At 39.1% G+C, this 18,186-nt stretch overlaps 2 protein-coding genes across 2 annotated transcripts; one reads left to right on the forward strand and one right to left on the reverse strand.

Annotated features, from left to right (window-relative positions):
• Positions 1-2,009: 2,009 nt before the first annotated feature.
• Positions 2,010-8,325, reverse strand: mtrf1l (mitochondrial translational release factor 1-like). Its single transcript, XM_033613722.2, has 8 exons — positions 7,234-8,325; positions 7,036-7,115; positions 6,739-6,843; positions 6,031-6,109; positions 4,692-4,855; positions 4,155-4,272; positions 2,767-2,903; positions 2,010-2,501 (listed from the first exon to the last, which is right to left on the reverse strand). The coding sequence occupies exons 1-8, from the start codon at positions 7,661-7,663 to the stop codon at positions 2,289-2,291; spliced, it is 1,326 nt and encodes a 441-aa protein (XP_033469613.2). The 5' UTR covers positions 7,664-8,325; the 3' UTR covers positions 2,010-2,288.
• Positions 8,326-11,869: 3,544 nt separating this feature from the next.
• Positions 11,870-17,841, forward strand: fbxo5 (F-box protein 5). Its single transcript, XM_033612861.2, has 6 exons — positions 11,870-12,000; positions 12,753-13,426; positions 13,894-14,064; positions 14,359-14,449; positions 14,562-14,795; positions 17,082-17,841. The coding sequence occupies exons 2-6, from the start codon at positions 12,777-12,779 to the stop codon at positions 17,340-17,342; spliced, it is 1,407 nt and encodes a 468-aa protein (XP_033468752.2). The 5' UTR covers positions 11,870-12,000; positions 12,753-12,776; the 3' UTR covers positions 17,343-17,841.
• Positions 17,842-18,186: the final 345 nt, after the last annotated feature.

The following is an 18,186-nucleotide window of genomic DNA, read 5'->3' on the forward strand; positions in this document are numbered from 1 at the left end:
CTGTCTAATCAGCATCTTGATATGCCACACCTGTGAGGTGGGATGGATTATCTTGGCAAAGGTGAAGTGCTCACTAACACAGATTTAGACAGATTTGGGAACAATATTTGTGAGAAATGGTCTTTTGTGTGTATAGAAAATGTTTTAGATCTTTGAGTTCAGCTCATGAAAAATGGGAGCAAAAACAAAAGTGTTGCGTTTATATTTTTGTTCAGTGTATATACATATTTTCTATTTTTTAATCTTTATTTTTTTATCCAAGTATACACTGTCACCCTCCATCTTATCTTATCTTATTGGTTTGTACCAGGAAAATATGAGTTTAAGTTATTTTTTAAACAACAATGGCAAAAAAAATTCACAGGTTCCTGCTTCTCACATGTAAATATTTGCTGGTTTTATTGGTCCTCTACGACTGTTGACTGAATACCCTCAGGCTGTGGGCTGTTCTCTGCGCAAACAATTTGAATAAGTCAACTTGTGCTTTTTTTTGTTTGTTTTTTTGTTTAAACACCATTTTTTTATATTTTAAAAACCAAATACGTTTTTTTTTTTTCAACTTTTCCCTTTTTTCTATCATAGAAACACCAGTGAAGGAGGATACCCACCTAATGACCCCAATGACACTTTCCAACTCCAACCCAAAATCACAAGCATGTGCCAGTTAAACTCCACCTCGATTAAAGTCTCTTCCCTCATCACAATGGCGGAGTAGGGGGAGGTTGAGTGCACAGCCCGGTCTATCACACCCACTCATAGTCTCAAGTATGTGCATCAGGGATAGTAACATCTAGTCCTGAACTAGACTTCGGTTTGAAAGGTCCAGTTTGTGAGATTTAGTAGCATCTATTGCCACAAAAGGTATAAAGTACTTGTATAATCACCTGTTGTTACCTTAAAATGAACCATTTATATCTACACAGGGAGCGAGTTCTCTCTCATGGAGTCCGTCATGTTGTTTCTACAGCAGCCCAGAACAGACAAATCATACACTGTCTCTTGAATATAAAGATATAGATATATACATTCATGTTCCGTTGGCCGCCATAGTTCTCCTCCACACTTGGAACAAGCTTCACTTCTGTAACCTCACTGCTAGATGCCACTAAATCCTACGCACTAGACCAGGGCTATCAAACTCATTTTAGTTCATGGGCTGCACACAGCCCTGTTTGATCTCAAGTGGGCCGGACCAGTAAAACCATTACATAATAATCTATAAATACCAATCCCTTCAAATGTTTCCCTTTTTTTTGAAGAGTAAATAAGTTCATTCTGAAAACATTCATCCATGTACAAAACAAATGATGACCGGCCCACAATGTCCTCAGAAAATTATGTCAGTCAGTCGACTACTCACTTTCATTATGTGATTATTTCATAATAAACAGGTTGCGTCATCCCCTGCTTTACAAACCATTTACAGCCTGACTATTTTGTCAGTGCCTCAGCAGCAGGGCTCCACCTATATTATTTTAGATAGGTGTACTTTTAGATAGAAGTCTGACACAGATTCTTTTGTACTGAAGCTGCTGGTTGACAATGTTAAATATGACCACAGTAAGTATTCATTGTTATTTAGATGTCTCCTGAAACCTCTCAGACTTCACATGTGCATCAACATGAGGTGTGTAAAGTCATCTCGAGGGCTGGATTGGACCCTTTGGTGGGCCAGTTGTTGCCAGTTTGGTGAGGCTGGCTTGCACAGAGCCCATAACTCAACCCCATCCAACAACTTTGGGATGAGCTGGAACACCTACTGCAATCCAGGCCTTATCACCCATCCTTTACTAGAGGAGTGGATGCTGTTATCGCAGCAGGTTGGTGCCAATTGTTTTGGAATGAGATGTTTAAGTCACATTTGAGTGTAATGTTCAGGTGTTGACATACTGTTGAAGTAACATTTGCAAAGTCTGTCGTACTCAATAAAAGCTCAATAGCACAACATGCGTCTGCATCTGAGAGGAACTGCTGCTGAATAAATGTGACCACAAACTCTGATGTTCTGATGATCGCTCCATAGTTAAGTCATTTATTAGCCAGTTTTATGATTGCGCTGACATTGCCTGTCACTCCTGGACATGTGTATGAACATTAAAATGTATATGTTTTTTGTTTGTCACAAGCATTAAGACTTGGTCACCCTTTTAATCCATCATGGTTCCTCTGATTGTCCTTCAGAATTTGAAGCAGAGCAGGAATGACCAATACAACAGCGTTAACACTTTGCTGAAACAAGTGACAAGAAGTTTCCATTCCATCAAAATCCATGTGTCTGAGATCCAAACTCACGAGCCCTCCTGGTTGTTTTCTCCCAGCAGCTCCACAAGCGTCTCCTGGTTGGAGAACTCCTGTAGCGAGGAGTTCATCTCGTCCAGCAGATCCTCTCCCAGCAGGAAGCTCTTGATGTCATGCACCGTCATGCCGATACGGTGGTCTGTTATACGGTCCTGGGCAAAGTTGTAGGTTCGAATCTTCTCTGATCTGCCTTTGGTGCCAATCTGGAAGAGGAGAAAGAAGAGGTGGAGAAGGAAATGGATAAAGTTTGGATCCTGTTAATTATGTAAAAATGCATGCATCCTTTTGGCCCTGCTGCCTTTATTTCGCTTTTTTTTAATTCTTTCCACCTCTTTTTAGTAAACAATATAAAAATCACTTGAACATTCAAACGTGAGGCTTTTTATAACCAATTTTATATCACACCCTGATGTCTCCACCTGTAGATTGCTGTTTACTTCATTGTACTGTATTATTACTGTGTCCCACCTGTATTTTACGTTGTTGGTAGCGTTTGCTGGTCTCCTCCTCGAGCTTCATGCTGTACAGTTTTGCTCTCAGAGCCTTCATGGCTTTCTCCTTGTTCTTTATTTGGGAACGTTCCTGCTGGCACTCTGCAACCACGCCTACCAAGAGCAAACAAGTATTACAATAAATGGAATAAAATAAAAAAAAAATTAAATTAAATTAAATTAAATTAATAAAAATCAAAATCATTATTGAAGTACTTTTCTCATGTGAGCCTCTGAGTTCTTCTCATTTCATAACTATTCTTCAGAGAAAGACCAACCCATGCAGACAGACAGCACTAAAACTTTGATTGTTACACATATGACATTGAACCTCATGTTGTGAAGAAATAACAGTCATATTAAACATAACTAAACAACACCTCTGACATTTTTATCTCTTTGCTCAAGGTGAATTGACTCAACTACAGGCGACATGAAGCATGGAGTAAAGTTCAGACATGTTTTCTGATCATAGTCTGGAGTTCTATGTCAATATGAAAACATCCTGCCTTTATTTCCTACGTATATAAATGCAAAAATGTTACTGTTCCAATCCCCATACTACCATACTTTATAGTATGCCAGAAATATATTTAATATGTCCCAATACATAGTATGTCAAAACCACTACGCCAAAAATACCAGGATGCTCTACTACATCTGGTCCAGTTTTCCAGTATACAAGCCAGCATGCTTTTGTGGCTATTTTGACCCACAATCCTCTGCGCAGTGAACGATACATCACATCGACTGAGCAGCAGAAAGATGACAGCTAGAAAGCTCGTTGACAGGTGATTGACAGCTTGTTAAAATCTGTCAGAAGCCGCAATGACAGATGACAGCGCACTCAAGTGACTGATGAAGAGCCGAAGAGTAACAATAGGAATATTAATTATTTAACTGAGCAAAAATAATCATAAATATAACCAATTACAAAAGGATATAGACTAAGTATTAAATAACTATGACAGAAAAAAAAGCCTCTGTAATTTTACTATTGTGAATATAATATGTTGGAATCTACAATGTATGCAGAGAAATTTAAAATAAGAAATCCCAATTTCAAAATGGCTTGGCCTCGGCTCTTTGTTGTGTTAAACAGTCGGTCATTTCACACCAAGTACATTTATTAATAGCACTTTGGTGTCAGTGGATAGATTAGGGACCATTTGTACAATCTGTCATTTTTTGTCAAGCTTTATAATCTATATGTGAAGTAGAAGTAAAGCCAGCAAAAGCTAAAAATGTTTTCCCACTTTGGGACTGACTGGGAGTAGGCCATCATCCCCCGACTGTTCATGTCCCACTCTTTAACAAACTAAACTGTACAGTATGTATTATATTTTACAACACCACAGCTTTTACCTGTCGGCAGATGGACTATTCTGACTGCACTGTCTGTGGTGTTCACGTGTTGACCTCCAGCTCCACTCGCTCTCTTGGTTTCTATTTTCAGGTCCTTTGGGTTTAGTGTGAAAGAGATCTGAAAGGAACGCAGACACTCGAAATTTACTCACATCTCCATTAAGAGCAGAAGAACAAACATGCTCTGACACCTATACACCTCTTTAATAATGCTGCTACTGTCTGTTCACACAATGTTATGTGCTTTTATGCCTGGTGCTTTGGTGCTTTGGGTCTCGAAAAGCCCTTTATAAATTAAATGTATTATTATTACATGTCCTACCTAACACAGGCACAAAAATTAGAGCAATTGAGGAAAAGCTTCACTACGTCACATCGAAATAAAAGACTTTTGTTTCATATTTTTACAGTGTGTTTCTATTATGTTCATATTTAACACAGATTAAGCAATAAATGGCAAAACAAAAAAACTGAAACAGGCTACTCTCCAGGTGTTTTTTAATGTAATGTTTTCTGTAGGTAATCTGGGTTGCGTACCTCAGTGGGTTGGGGCAGCACAGCCACAGTCATGGTGCTGGTGTGCATTCTGCCCTGCTTCTCAGTCTTGGGAACCCTCTGAACTCGATGGACTCCGGCCTCAAACTTCATCCTCTTGTAGCTCTGAGGGCCGCTGACGCTGGCCGAGGCGTGTCGCAGTCCACCTGGTCAAAGGTGAGCAATAAGTACAAATGCTAAAATGTTACTGTCAACTGGTGGCAATGACATGTAGTTATATGTGTTTAGTTTATTGTCAGAATCAGAATCAGAAATACTTCATTGATCCCCGAGAGGAAATTATGATTCGTGACAGCTGCTCCGATGTAAAGAGAAGTAAGAATAGGAGTATGAAAGAAAACTGTGTAAATATAAAGCAATAAAATAAAATGTGCATCATTCTACCGTGTTTGACACTAGTACTTAAGATATAAAAATTAAAATATCAAAATAAAATATAAAAAAATATAAATATCGTCACTGTGCTTAGGCAGTAAGTGTGAAAATTTTACTACAACATATACATCAGTAGAATAAAACAACAACAGAATTAGAGTCAACAGAAGAAATATGTTCAGTTATGTGCCAGTGGCCACTTTGTCTGTTACAGTGTAATGGCTCCCCCTTGTGTTTATAGTCAGCTACTACACCTGGTTATAAACTTGTTTTGCTGATATACAGTACGTAGCTCTATCAAATTATCATCACATTCCCACTTTCAGTTCCGAGTTAAAACACAAAAATATGTGATGGCCACTACACCTCACCATCCTAAATAAAGAAACAACAGATGACATCTGATTCACCCTGTGATATTTCTGACATGCTCAAAACACCAGAGAAACAAGACTAGGAAATTCAGAAGACAGACTGTTCATACACAGCCCTGGCTCTGTAGATGGAAAACAAAGTGTGAAGTGGGTCAGACCGATCCACAGAGTACTCCTCCAGCCAATCAGCAAAATGGGGCGTTAACACTCATACACAGAGCCAGGGAGAGGCCATGGATATATAAAGAGAAAGACAGTGGGAGCAAAAGGGAGGCAGATGGGAGCACTGACAGAAGTGGTTTATTTGTTTTGGTGTTGTGTATAAAGATCAACAATCTTTCTCTGGAATCACTGACTCCACCTTCAAAGTGTTTACATGACAGTTGCATGAATAGAACTGTCTCACAAAGTCAGTTTGCCTGAAGCAAAAGAAAGCCACACATTGAGCCAGTTTTAAGGTTTTAGGATATGAACAACTAGGACAACCCTTATCGATACATTGGAGGGGACAACTGGAATGTGTTTGCTTTAGATGACCATTTCTTAAAGTGATATTCACAATGTCTACTGACCTATTTCGTTGGTTGTGTGCTCCAAGATGTCAAAGGACCAGCCGCGGTGGTGAGCGTAGCCCTGGTACATGTCAAACACCTTCAGAGGAGAGGAGAGCAGACAAGTTGGCGTGTAAACATATGTTGAAATAAATATTGATAAATAATAAAATAAAGTTAATAAATAAAATTAATAAATCAATTAAAAAAGAAAAATAAATAACAAAATAAAATATAAAAATAAATAATAAATATTTAACTGATGTAAAATCCCATGGCGTTTCTGTGAGCAAAGGTATAACTAAGACTTAAAAATGCACTTTTCTAGTTTGTTGCAATTGTCAATTTAAATGGTACCAAGTTTTAATTTGTATCTAACTTAATATAAAACATATTTTTTGTTCTCTCTAAATAAATAATATGGAACTTTCTTGTTCAGGTATTGATGTAAGTTCATGAACTCAACAAAAACTGTTTAAATAATAAATGTAGACCTTTTTCACATCAGACATTTTGATTTGTCATAGTAGGAAAAGCACATGTGAAATCGACAACATTAACAATGGCTCCATTAAGTGTCCCAGTGAGCCAGCTCGTAAAATGTCAGGCCCCCCCTGGGTGGAATGCAGCTACCATTAAACGTATACATACAGCTGTGCTTTTCCTACTATATGACACGTCAAAATGTCTGCCATGGAAAAGGTCTATCATAAGGAAGTGCTTTCAGACCTCATCAGTAAACAGCATGGCCTCCTGACCCCCGACACCAGCTGTTACCTCCAGGACGAGGTCGCTCAGATCTGCCTCCTCCTCAGGGATCAGCAGATCCAGGATCTGATTGGTGAAGCAGAAAGGTAAACAACATAAATGTAACGTGTGAAGAACTGAATATCTGAAAATGGCAACAACTTCAGGAAGAGAAATGTCTTGAGTTTGCTCTTTGGTTTCACATGAATTTATTAATTACAAATGCTGCTTTTGTGTTCAGTTACTTTATGCTCCCGCAGCTGAAAGTGACAGTTTTACCTTTTGTCTGAGATCTTGAATATCTTGCAAACATCCTTCCCTTTCCAGCTCAGCCAGTTCTCGCAGGGCTGGGTCTTCATCTTTGAGAAAAAAAAAACATACACACACACACACACACACATGGAATTGTGGCTTCGTACTTAGAGATTTTACACCACTTATCTTCAGTCAAACTACATCTTGTATTTGCAGTCTCACCATTCAGGAGCGTCTCCATCTCCGCCATCTCTTTTTGTTTGGTGTCCAGCTCTCTGATGCTCTGGATGAGAGGAGCCAGCAGGGACACTTTGGTCCTCTTCTCCCTCAGTTCGTCCTCACTGCACTGCTCCTCTGCCACACTGTTGTTGGCCACTCTCAAACATTCACTGTACTCTGTCTCCATCTTCTTCAGGTGTTCCTGCAGAGACCTCTTGGCAAACAGCTCATCCAGCGACAGCAGCTTGGCCACCATCAAAGGTGTACTGGTGTGAAGAGATCTTGTTCTGCCACAGTGATTACTGTTCATGTGTTCATGAAATTTGACAGTTTGCCTGATGACATTTGGTGACTTTTGAAAACGAGGTAACCACAGGCTAAAGACAGACTCCCTTTCTCTCCAAAGAAGGTTTACAGCTCTTCTGTAAGCCATTGTGTGAGCAGATTTGTCAGGAAGATTCACTGTGTGGCGGAACAAACAAATCCAGATATAACTTGGCTGTGGCACATGATCTTTTCTAATCCTGACGAAACATCCGGCCAAATCCCATGATGATTTTATACGTTTTTATGTCCAACAAACTTCTGTGCGCGTACAACTGTTATTTCAAAATATAATCTGTATCCATTGAAGGCATTCTTGAATTCGGTGTGTATATTATGACAAGCAGCGCTTTATTTGATGAATTTTACTTGTTTTAATAGGTTCAAGTCGCCATCTATAGCAGTCATTTAAGCGCGGTATTTCTGCCAAAACTCAAACTAAACGTTTAATTTGGAATTGTAAAAGCTATAGTGCGGATTAAAGGCTGGATTTCAACCTTCAAACCAAATAAGAGCATTATAGAAGGCAACAACTCACTGAGAGTTTCCAGCTGGCTGATATGTGATCCTTAAATCAAATAACAAACGGTTGAATGCCTCCGTTACGTTTATCCTATTATTGGAAACATAGATGTGAATATAATGAAACTATTTTCAGTCATAAATTGTCTAAAGACTGTATAATAGCTAACTGTTAATGTTTGTTATAAAAATATAGCTCCTTTACCACCTTGTAGAGGGGCGCAGACATATTGAATGTGTTGCGCGTGCGCAGTGGGTAAAATTTCTTCTTCCTCCCTTTTTTAGTTTTAAAGGCGGTTGTCGAACCAGCTTTCAGGTGCATTACCGCCATCTACTGGACTAGATTATAGAGCAGTAGATTGACCGGAATAATAAAATAAAATAAAATAAAATAAAATAAAATAAAATAATAAAATAAAATAAAATAAAATAAAATAAAATAAAATAAAATAAAATAAAATAAAATAAAATAAAATAAAAACTCTCTACTATTCTTGTTACTCTTAAATAATCAAATAGCAGCTTACATAGGTTCCTTGATGTCTTTCAAAGTAGTTTCCCTAATGTAATACTGTGCCTTTCTTCAGTTAGTCCAGTTATTAACTCCCTCCTTTCTTCTTACCTGTTGCAATCTATTAGTACATGTTTAACTGTTTCCAAATTATTACAGTGAGAACATAGTCTAGTAGGATGCTTCTCTATTATATGGAGAGTGTCATTTAATCCAGTATGTCCCATCCTCAGATGTGTAATGACCATCTCTTCCCTTGGGCTCCCACTCTGTAATGTATAACACCTACATGTGTTTGAATACTGTAAAGATGTCTTCCTGTGTCACTGACGTCCCAATATTCCTGCCAGGCTTTGTGCAAAATAGTCATTTATGATAGTTTTAACCTCTGATTTACTTCGTGGTCGTTTTAATGATTGTTTAGCCAGTATGTCTGTGTGTAAGATTTCTTCCTCTGCAGACAAATTTGCAGTAGGCTAAAGATTGCTCCCACCCATGATTATCTCACTTTGCAACTAAATAAAAAATAATTAAGACTCAAACATTTAAACTTAAATGAATGATTGTTGTGTGTATTTTAGTTTTGGTTACTTTAATCAGAATCAGACTAAGATTTATTGCCAACTAGGTTTTGACTAACAAGGACTGTGCTTTGGTTTTGATGCAAAGATGAAGCATACAATAAACATATTAAGAGGAAATAAAGATAAGGCAAAGTACTAGAAGACTTACAATAAAAGATACATACTAAAATGCACTGTGTAGAGCAGACATTGAGGCTTTGGGGGGCAGTTGTTCTGCTTCGCCTGTACTGTCCTGTATTTGTAATTGAAATGATTGTGTGAAGTTGTAAATTGGATTGATGTTGGGATCATCATTTAATTAGCATTATGCACTTATGCAAACGTTTGAAGCATCAGTGCTCAGAAGGTGCCCCCTCCCCACCCTTACATCAGCTTCACACTCTTGTCTGTCTCTGCCTGACTGTCCCTGGCCTCAAATAGTTTCCTTATGTCAGCTGTTCTACATTGTGTCTCCAAAATGTCACACTGTTGCAGCCTACATAAACTGAAAGCACCTTTATAAAGTTTGCTTGTGACCTAGGTAAGGATTTTGCCCCTTTGTCGACTTTGCCCATAATGCACAACAAAAACCATGAAATGAAAAGTTGGAAGTGAAATGCAGAAAGTCGGCAGACTGTATCCAAAGTAAACTACCACATCCTGCAACTCCCCCCCTGTCTGGTTTCAATGAAAGAGCCACTTTACACATTCCTGGCGGGGGTGTGAACTGAACTGTCCTGTGAATGGCCTGTCTTTGAGCTCTTTTCCCAAACAGTGGGATTCCTAGCAGAAGTAAGAAGTGGACAGTCAAACAAAAAGCTGAAACTTGTTTTGAAGCCCCATGAGCCAGGGGAAACTACAGATTCAAATGATAATTCTTTGTCGTTCAATAATACAAGCAACCCCTTTAACATAGTCATATTAGCATTTCAGAATCAGCTGTATTGACCAAATAAGTGTGTGTGTACAAACAAGAATTTTAACTCCAGTTTTTGTTACTCTTAAAAATATAAAATATGTGTAATATGCTAAGTATATAAAGTGTGTAAATATATAAAAATATGTTCATTATGTTATGTACAAAACAATATTAAATATATATTCAAGGGTGGTGATGGTAAGCATAAATTAGGATACTGATGCCTATTGCACAGCTGAATAATTGCACAGAGTATTGCTGCAATTAATGCACTAATTACTGTACAGTTAAGACCGTGTTACAAAGAATTATTTTACCTTTAACTCCCTGTTGCACAGTTGAAATACAATACAATGAATTAATAAAAGACAACATCACAAGATGACTGGATTCATTTTATTATAAAAAATATTGTTTTGAGGAACATTAAACTAAAGAACAGTGAATAGCACTATTTGAATCTGTATCAGAAATACTAGTAAAGGTTGTTCGTGTGTAACCTATTTTACATGGGAAAACAGTTGTGTAGATTTACCATGAACTTCCTTAGCAATATAAATCTCATTTTGATTTTTGAAAGTACACAGTCCACGACCTCTAATATTCCTGCGTAAAATGTAGTGTGGCCTCATATTCAACTTGATACTTATAGAGCATCTTTGATATAACTTAGTTCTTGGATTTTAACTTGAGCCAAGTAATTAAGTGTGGAGAGAATACTGTCGTCCATGTTTCTCTCTCTTCTTCTCCATTTTTTGAAATTCTTTATCAAACAATCACATATGAAACACATATAAGTGATACGCATCAATCATAATAAAACAAGCACACAGAAACAGAAATGCCAGGGGACATTACCCAGATACAAATACAAAGCCAGAAGAAAATATTAATTCTTTTGTCTCATTAGAAGCTTGCACGTTTTGTTGGCGCTAGTACTTTGCTGGCAGTCTCCTTATTCTCTCTCCCAGAATCATTGGCTACAATCTCTATTGGATATAACATATGGAGATGTCAGTAGCAAAAGTGCATAATGCCAAACATTCAACCATTGGTGCCTGAACTTCCCTTAACTGACAAAGTGAAAGATTTTCTGTGCATATCCATTGATTCATAGACCTTTTACCCTATTTAATGCTATTTCTTATCTTTCAGTAAAATCATTTTTTCTCTTTTATTTTCCATTATTATTTTTTTCATTTATGTAATCTTTTATTATTATCTATTTATGTATTTATTTATTTATTTATTTTTCCTCTTAATTTATTTTCTTCTTCAGTTGATCCACTAAGGCCATATTAATATGGACTGGTTGCCTCCAGGGGTGGGGGTAATTGTTGTGTGTTATTGTGTTTGTTGCCTACGTTAAACCTTAAAAAAGTTGATAACAAAAAAACTACAGTATATTATTATTTTTTTTTATTCACAAATGCAGATGCACATGCAGATGCATGTGTATTATTGTTTTTTTATGTCTCTCTTTTTAGAAGGTTTATCGGTTTTTGTTTGCTTCTCCAGTTACAGTGTCCCGTTTTACAGTCTGTCGTATTTTATTGTATATTGTAAATGAGTAAAATGAAATAAAATAAAAAAAATTTTTTTAAAAATGTCCCTGTTGTGTTGCATCCTTTCCCCTCCGTGTTTCACATCGGACCGAAATACCAGAGGGATCACGTCGGCTGCGCGTTGACATCACCAACATCTTGGAATCTCATCTCCCATTGGTCGAAGCTTTAAAGGGACAACACCAGCTTCGCTCTGATTGGTTAGCGCCTTTTGTGCACGGATTTCAAATAGTGGCAGCAACTGGCGGACATTCAGTGGAGGAGCATTTAATGTGAGTAGAGCAGGAGTCAGCCGAGAGTCAGCTCAGCGGAGAAAAGGAGGGAAGCAAGAGTCTGCTTTGGATAACGAAATTAACGGACTCTAAGGTAAGAAGCCTCACTTAATAACTTACAGCCTTGCTAATGCTAATTTACAAGTATTGCGATGTTTTAGCTAGCAGGAGTACTAACGTTATGTTAACTTAGCTGGGTTAGGTAGTAGGTCAGTGGGCTTGGGGGTTTAATGTTAACTACCTTAACAATACCAACCAAAACTATGCTGCATTTCAGAGTATATTTAAGACGTATTTAGTCGTTTGGTTTCTGTTTGTCAGGTGAATTGCATAAGAATTAACTATGTAAATTAGCTAGCCTCTTAGTTACAAGCTACTTCACACACACCCACTGTAACGTTAAGCGCGTAAATTCAGGTTAGTGATGTTAGTTTAGGTCATTTAATACGTTACATGTATCCCCTAATGTGCAACAGATCACATCCCCATAGGTATATTATAAAATCACCCACTAATTTAACATATGCGTTTTGAGACTGCAAACCAAAGTCCCGAGCATTTGCACGTCACTGCTGCGTTTCCGCCAAATCTAGATACGTCGCGCCAAAATAAATATGCAAAATGTTTGGCACAGGAGATTCCAACTATATTTAGAGTTTATGTTAACAGCTTAATAGCAATTTAGTCATGTGTCATTTCTGTCTTTCATGTCAGGAAACGTAGTTATCATACATTAGTGGGGACGTTAGCTAACTTGGCTTGCATGTGAGAAGCTATGCTGCGTGGCAGGATTTGCAGTGACGAGTTTAAAATCTTACAGTCTCCTGATTTCTTTTCTTTATCCAGAATTCAACACACTGCACAGTTTGTATGTTTCCCTGTGAGAAAGCCATCATGAAATGCCCTCGCTACGAGGCTACCAAGGCCAGCAACATGGAGAAAGGCTATGCCGCCGCTGCTGCTGCTGCTGCTGCTGCAGCAGAGTCCAGGGTGCATCACCTCAAAGCCTCCCCAGTGAAGGAGCCCATCCCCATCAAACCTCAGTGTCCACCTGCAGAGGTGACCACAGTGTTGTTCTCTCTCAACAACAACACCAAAACAGTCCATGGCAAGGAAAACAGCACCCGCAGGGAGCATGACAGGACTCTAGATGAAAGGTTTGAGGACAGTGGTTATCTGTCTCTGCACAATAGTCAGATTGATGATCATAATGTAGATGAAGAGGAAGACCACATCCAAAAGCCCACAGCAACCCTACTGCCATCTGCGACTGCCACACATCAAGAAAGGACATTATCACCTAGGAAGTCCCCCTCTAAATGTCAAGGGAGGTTACGCTCTAGCAATGCAGTGTCTGTGGTGGCAGCCTCTACCCCTGTGCATCATCACAAGACGAGAACAGCAGCATACTCGCTGTCATCCACCCCGTCCGACCATCACAGCAACCCCAACCTGCCTATACTGAATTTCCAGCAGGCTGTGTGTGATGAGCTTGCCAAGAGCTACCAGAAGAATAAGAGGTAGGATTACATTCTCATATTGTGACTTTAAAGCTGACAATAAAGGCTTTACTTACTGCTGTTGTAAAATTGTTGTGCACATACACACAATAATTGTACACCCAAGAAGGTACCAGTTCTCAGTCAGTCTCTGGCCTGCAGGATATCTCACCAATATCAGAATTGTAAAAGGGAGTGGGAATTAGTCTTTCAGACTTTTCCACCATCGTCTGATATTCAGTGAAACCATATTAAGGGTCACGACAGAAAACTTAACCATAAACCTCTCCTGTTCTGCTTGTAAAATGTTAACAAATCCTACTAGATTCAACACTGGCAGAAATTTCGACGTTTCATTTCACCTAGAAACTCAGGGTGTGTAACTCAAGTTTGGTTTCTTGTTTCAGTTACTAGAGACAAATTAAGACTTGTGTGACCATAAAATGACCACCAAATAAATGGTTAACAATTGATTTCCTGTGTCTCAGGTATGACTGGAGCATCGTTACAAAGTTAGCAGAGGATCATCTCTTGGATCGGGTGATCGGAGGTCAGATGGGCCTGGAATACGTCGACATGTTCTCTAGTCTTCTGTCCAGGAATATGAGAAGCATCCTGACCAACATCCTGGCCCTGCTGGGAGACATGGATCTCATCAGGTAAATTAAAAATGCTTCTGCGTGCAATTTTAATTGTGTTTCAAGGGCGTTAAAGGTGGCAAGTTGTTTTTTTATCAGTCCAACCAAACCAACTAGCAACAGCTGTGACAGCAATGAAACTACTTTGTATCTCCTCTTAGACTGTTCGTAAAAACTAAAACTGTGTATGGAAATTAAAGTTTACAGAGAACGTTAGTAAAGATAATTGGCATTGTCTGTAATTCTACTTTCTCTTCTTAGTTACTACATTTTTCTCATCTATATTCATCATGTATTCACTTTCTCACCTCACAGCTGTAAGAAAGTGAGCAAGACATGGAGGAAGATCATCTGTGAGGACACAGCAGCTCTGAGCAGGTGTCAAAGAGCTGAGCAGACACTCAGGGTGAGGAAACACATACAAACCCAAACTCACTCAAAACAAGTTGTGGAAGTACCTGATATGCAGGCTTACATATTTTCTTCATGTTCTAATATGTGTTGCCTTATTATTTTAGGAGTCGAGGAGCTCTCTGAGACAAACGAGCTGTGGTCTGACACGAGATGTAGCTGTGTCCAGAGTGGTGCTGTCCTGCATGCAGACCCTGGCCACCTCAAGCACTCCTTCCTCTTCCTCTTCCTCTTCCTCTTCCTCATCCACCCCGGGCTGCAGGGTCAACAGACGGACAACTCCCGCTCAAAAGAGCAGCACACGGAACACTCAGTGCACACGCTTCAATGAATACATGCAGGTGAGCGTTTGTGTATAAAGTATTTTAGTTAGCAGCAAAAACAGTCCATCACAATTTCCCAAAGCTAAAGGTGATGTCAGCAAACGACTTGTTCTGTCCAGAAGTTTACTGGATTAAGAACAAGAAAACTCAGCATATTTTCACGTTTGATAGCATAGAACTATTAATTTTTTGAGCAATAGTTAATGAAGAATGACTCTTAACAGGATACTTCACCTGCAAAGTGACTACTCATATATCAGTTACTCACTGCATGTTGCAGTTACAAACTTTGTTTTGTTTGCGTGCCTCTATGGTGAACAAAGAACTGCAAAAAGGCAAACAGTCTGGATGAATCAAAGTCATTGGGGACCAGATTTAACAACAAAAATATACCAAAATATTAATTTACAAACTCTCAACACAATTCGTGCAGTGTAACCCAAGCTTGATTTATCCAGTTGTATACTCAGTACTTCCCAAACAGGTGCACTTTTACTAACACCTTACAACATAAAACACTTCCGCCTACAAGTAATGTGTCCTGAATGTGCCTAGAATCTGGCTTGAGCAGTGTCCAAACAGGGTGTCTGCAGATCCTTAGTCATTTTACTTCATATCTGCACTTACCTTTTTGCAAAATCTAGATCAACTTAACTCACGCTAATAATCATTTTCCTACGTAACACTTACCTGCACAAGGCCACATATATACTACTTGCCTGCGATGTTTAAGTAACATGATTTGTTCAAAAAGCGGTCCGAGATTTGGTTAAAAGGTGTCTTGAAAGGCATTAAATTTAACTGTCTGATTCCTGTAGACACCCTGTCAAATGCGTGTGCGTGCCATGGCACACTACTCAGCCGTGCATCACACTGCTGGTGCTGCTACGAGTTTTGAACAGTAATGTTTTAGCAAAAATACATGTGTTTGGGAAGTACTGAGGGTACAACTGGATAAGTAAGACTTACATTATACTGCAGATGTTGTGTTAGGGCTCATTTATGCTCAACGTTAAATACGGATCCGGATACGGACGGAGCCTTCTGTCCGTGCTCCACGTTCATTTTGTCCGTATTTCTGCACATTTCCATAAAGCTTACGGATACGGGCCAAACGGAGCAGTACCACCGGGAACCATGGGGGCAGTGTTGCTGTCACTACCCAATACGTAGCTCTAGTGAGACACGAAGAAGAAATAACAATTCAATTTCTCTCATTGGCAGCACTAGACAAAAGAATTCTCCGTCCTCCAGTCGCGATGTATTTAACGGCCTCACCGACCACCGCCTCCTACAACGCTGCCTCTGTTCTTGTCTTTTATGCAAGAGGTACATTATCAATATCTCCTCCACAGTCGCCATGTTTGTTTTTGAGTTTGTTTGTCATAAACTTTTGACACTGGGCTGCCCCCTGGTGGATATATCATTTAACACCCATGCCAACGTAAAAGGCGCATGGAAGTATGTGGGCAGTGACTGTAACATCGTTTGAAACGGGCGTATACACTTTCGTACGTAAAGGGAGCATAAATGAGCCCTTAGAGTTTGAAAACAGATGTTTCAATGTAGTTTTGTCGTTAAATGTGGGCTCCTTTACTTTCATTAAGAATGTTTGCCTTTGTTTTTTGGATTCGCCCTTTACTTTGGTAGCTTGTTTAAAGAAAAAAGTATTCTTCGAATTCAGGGTACAACATGGATAATAACTTCTTTACAAATTATCATTTTGCAGTTGAAGTATTCGTTTTGAAATTGCTGACCGATTGTTGCAGCATGATGGTATATAAGAGGTGTCACACTGCTAACAGAAGCTGCTGCGCATCATTACTCATACTAGGGCTGGGCAATATAAAGCTATTATATCGTTTACGAGATATGAGACTGTGTCACCTTAGTTTTTGGATGTCATTTTAAATGCTGCATTACAGTAAAGTACCAGATTTTTCTATTTGTTTTAACACTTAGTCGTTAAATCCACAGTATTGATGATTATTAGTCAAAAATCCCAATGTGTTAATATTTTCTCTCTGCATCAGAGAGGATCAGAAATATTGTCATGTTCAAATTTGTCTCCCAGTCCTAGCATTGATAAAACACTTTTGAAAACACAAAGATATATATTGTGATCAAGATATAGCCGAAAACTATCGTGATATAACTTTCAGGACATATTGCCCAGCCCTGACTCATACATACAATGATGAGGACGTCAGGTTCACCCAATGAAAAATGAATTACTGTGATGTATGTTTCATTCTTCTGACTCCAGCTCTAACAAACCTGCATGTGTTCTGTTCTTCCATCCAGGCCGCCAGCTGTCTGAAGCAGCACGAGTCTCTGCGTCCCTGCAAGCGCTGCGGCTCGCCAGCAAAACATTTGGCCGAGGTTCAGAGGGCCACGTGCACGCGCCCCAGCTGTCTGTTTGACTTCTGCACCCACTGCCAGGAGGCTTTCCACGGCTCGACCCCCTGCAGAGTGCTGCAGCCCCGTCCTCATTTCGCCACCCCCAGGACGACCCCGATTATACCAGGTAGCGCTCGCAGCAAGAGGAACATCAGGCGCCTGTGATGGAGTTTTGTTGAGGTTTTATCCACTGACTGTTTTAACTGGGTGGGTCACGTCTCTCTGGACTCTCAGCTGCTGGCTCCCTCAAGAGCTCCGACAGCTGGGTATGTTTTTACTCTGGTTTGGGCTGGAGTGGTTTCTGTACGTGCACTGTGGCAGTTAACCTTTGACACATGCAGAACTCTCGACTGAATCAACTTACTGAAGCACTTGTTACAACACTGCTGGGACAATCAACCAGGAAGTGTCGTCTGGCTGAAACTGTTGTCGTCTGTGAGCGACAAACACATTTGATGCCAAAAAAGAAAAGAAATGCAGACTGATTTGCTTTAAATTGTACAGTTTTATTATTTTTTAAAATGAAATGGATGTAAATATATTGTATTGTCATTTTTAAATAGTTTTCTAAGTGTTTTAAATAAATGTTGATTCTCAAGAGGTCTTTAAATGTTGATATTTACTGTATTTGTACATCCTATGAATAGACGTTTCATAAAACTTATCCTGTGTTTTGTAGTTCTTTGATGCCAGATTTATCTCAGAGCTGACTGCAGACTCCACCAAGACATGTAAATGCCAACAATTTTTAACTTGGATAAAATATTTCAGAATATCTTCTTTTAAAGTCGATATGAACATAAAGAATTTGCTGCCTCAAGAGCTCTCGGACATCAGGGAGTCACTTTTAAGAAACAAGGAGCAACTTGTTCTTTAGTATATGAAGTAATTAGTTATTTCACCATTTCAACTTCAAGGGAAACATTTTTCTCCACTGACTGGATGCACTTCTGCCAACTTTAACACTGGAAATGCAGTGATCAGAATTTGAAATGCATTGATTTCTTTT

Source organism: Epinephelus lanceolatus, chromosome 17 (assembly GCF_041903045.1).
Source record: "Epinephelus lanceolatus isolate andai-2023 chromosome 17, ASM4190304v1, whole genome shotgun sequence".
In the NCBI taxonomy this organism is placed as follows: Eukaryota; Metazoa; Chordata; class Actinopteri; order Perciformes; family Serranidae; genus Epinephelus; species Epinephelus lanceolatus.

Coding starts and splice junctions, on each gene's coding strand:
- mtrf1l (XM_033613722.2), bottom strand. CDS start 7,663: ATGGCTTACAGAAGAGCTGTAAACCTTCTTTGGAGAGAAAGGGAGTCT. Junction 7,116..7,233: donor GATGGAGACGCTCCTGAATG/GTGAGACTGCAA, acceptor TTTTTCTCAAAG/ATGAAGACCCAGCCCTGCGA. Junction 2,904..4,154: donor AATAGTCCATCTGCCGACAG/GTAAAAGCTGTG, acceptor TGCTCTTGGTAG/GCGTGGTTGCAGAGTGCCAG.
- fbxo5 (XM_033612861.2), top strand. CDS start 12,777: ATGTTTCCCTGTGAGAAAGCCATCATGAAATGCCCTCGCTACGAGGCT. Junction 13,427..13,893: donor AGCTACCAGAAGAATAAGAG/GTAGGATTACAT, acceptor CCTGTGTCTCAG/GTATGACTGGAGCATCGTTA. Junction 14,450..14,561: donor GAGCTGAGCAGACACTCAGG/GTGAGGAAACAC, acceptor TTATTATTTTAG/GAGTCGAGGAGCTCTCTGAG.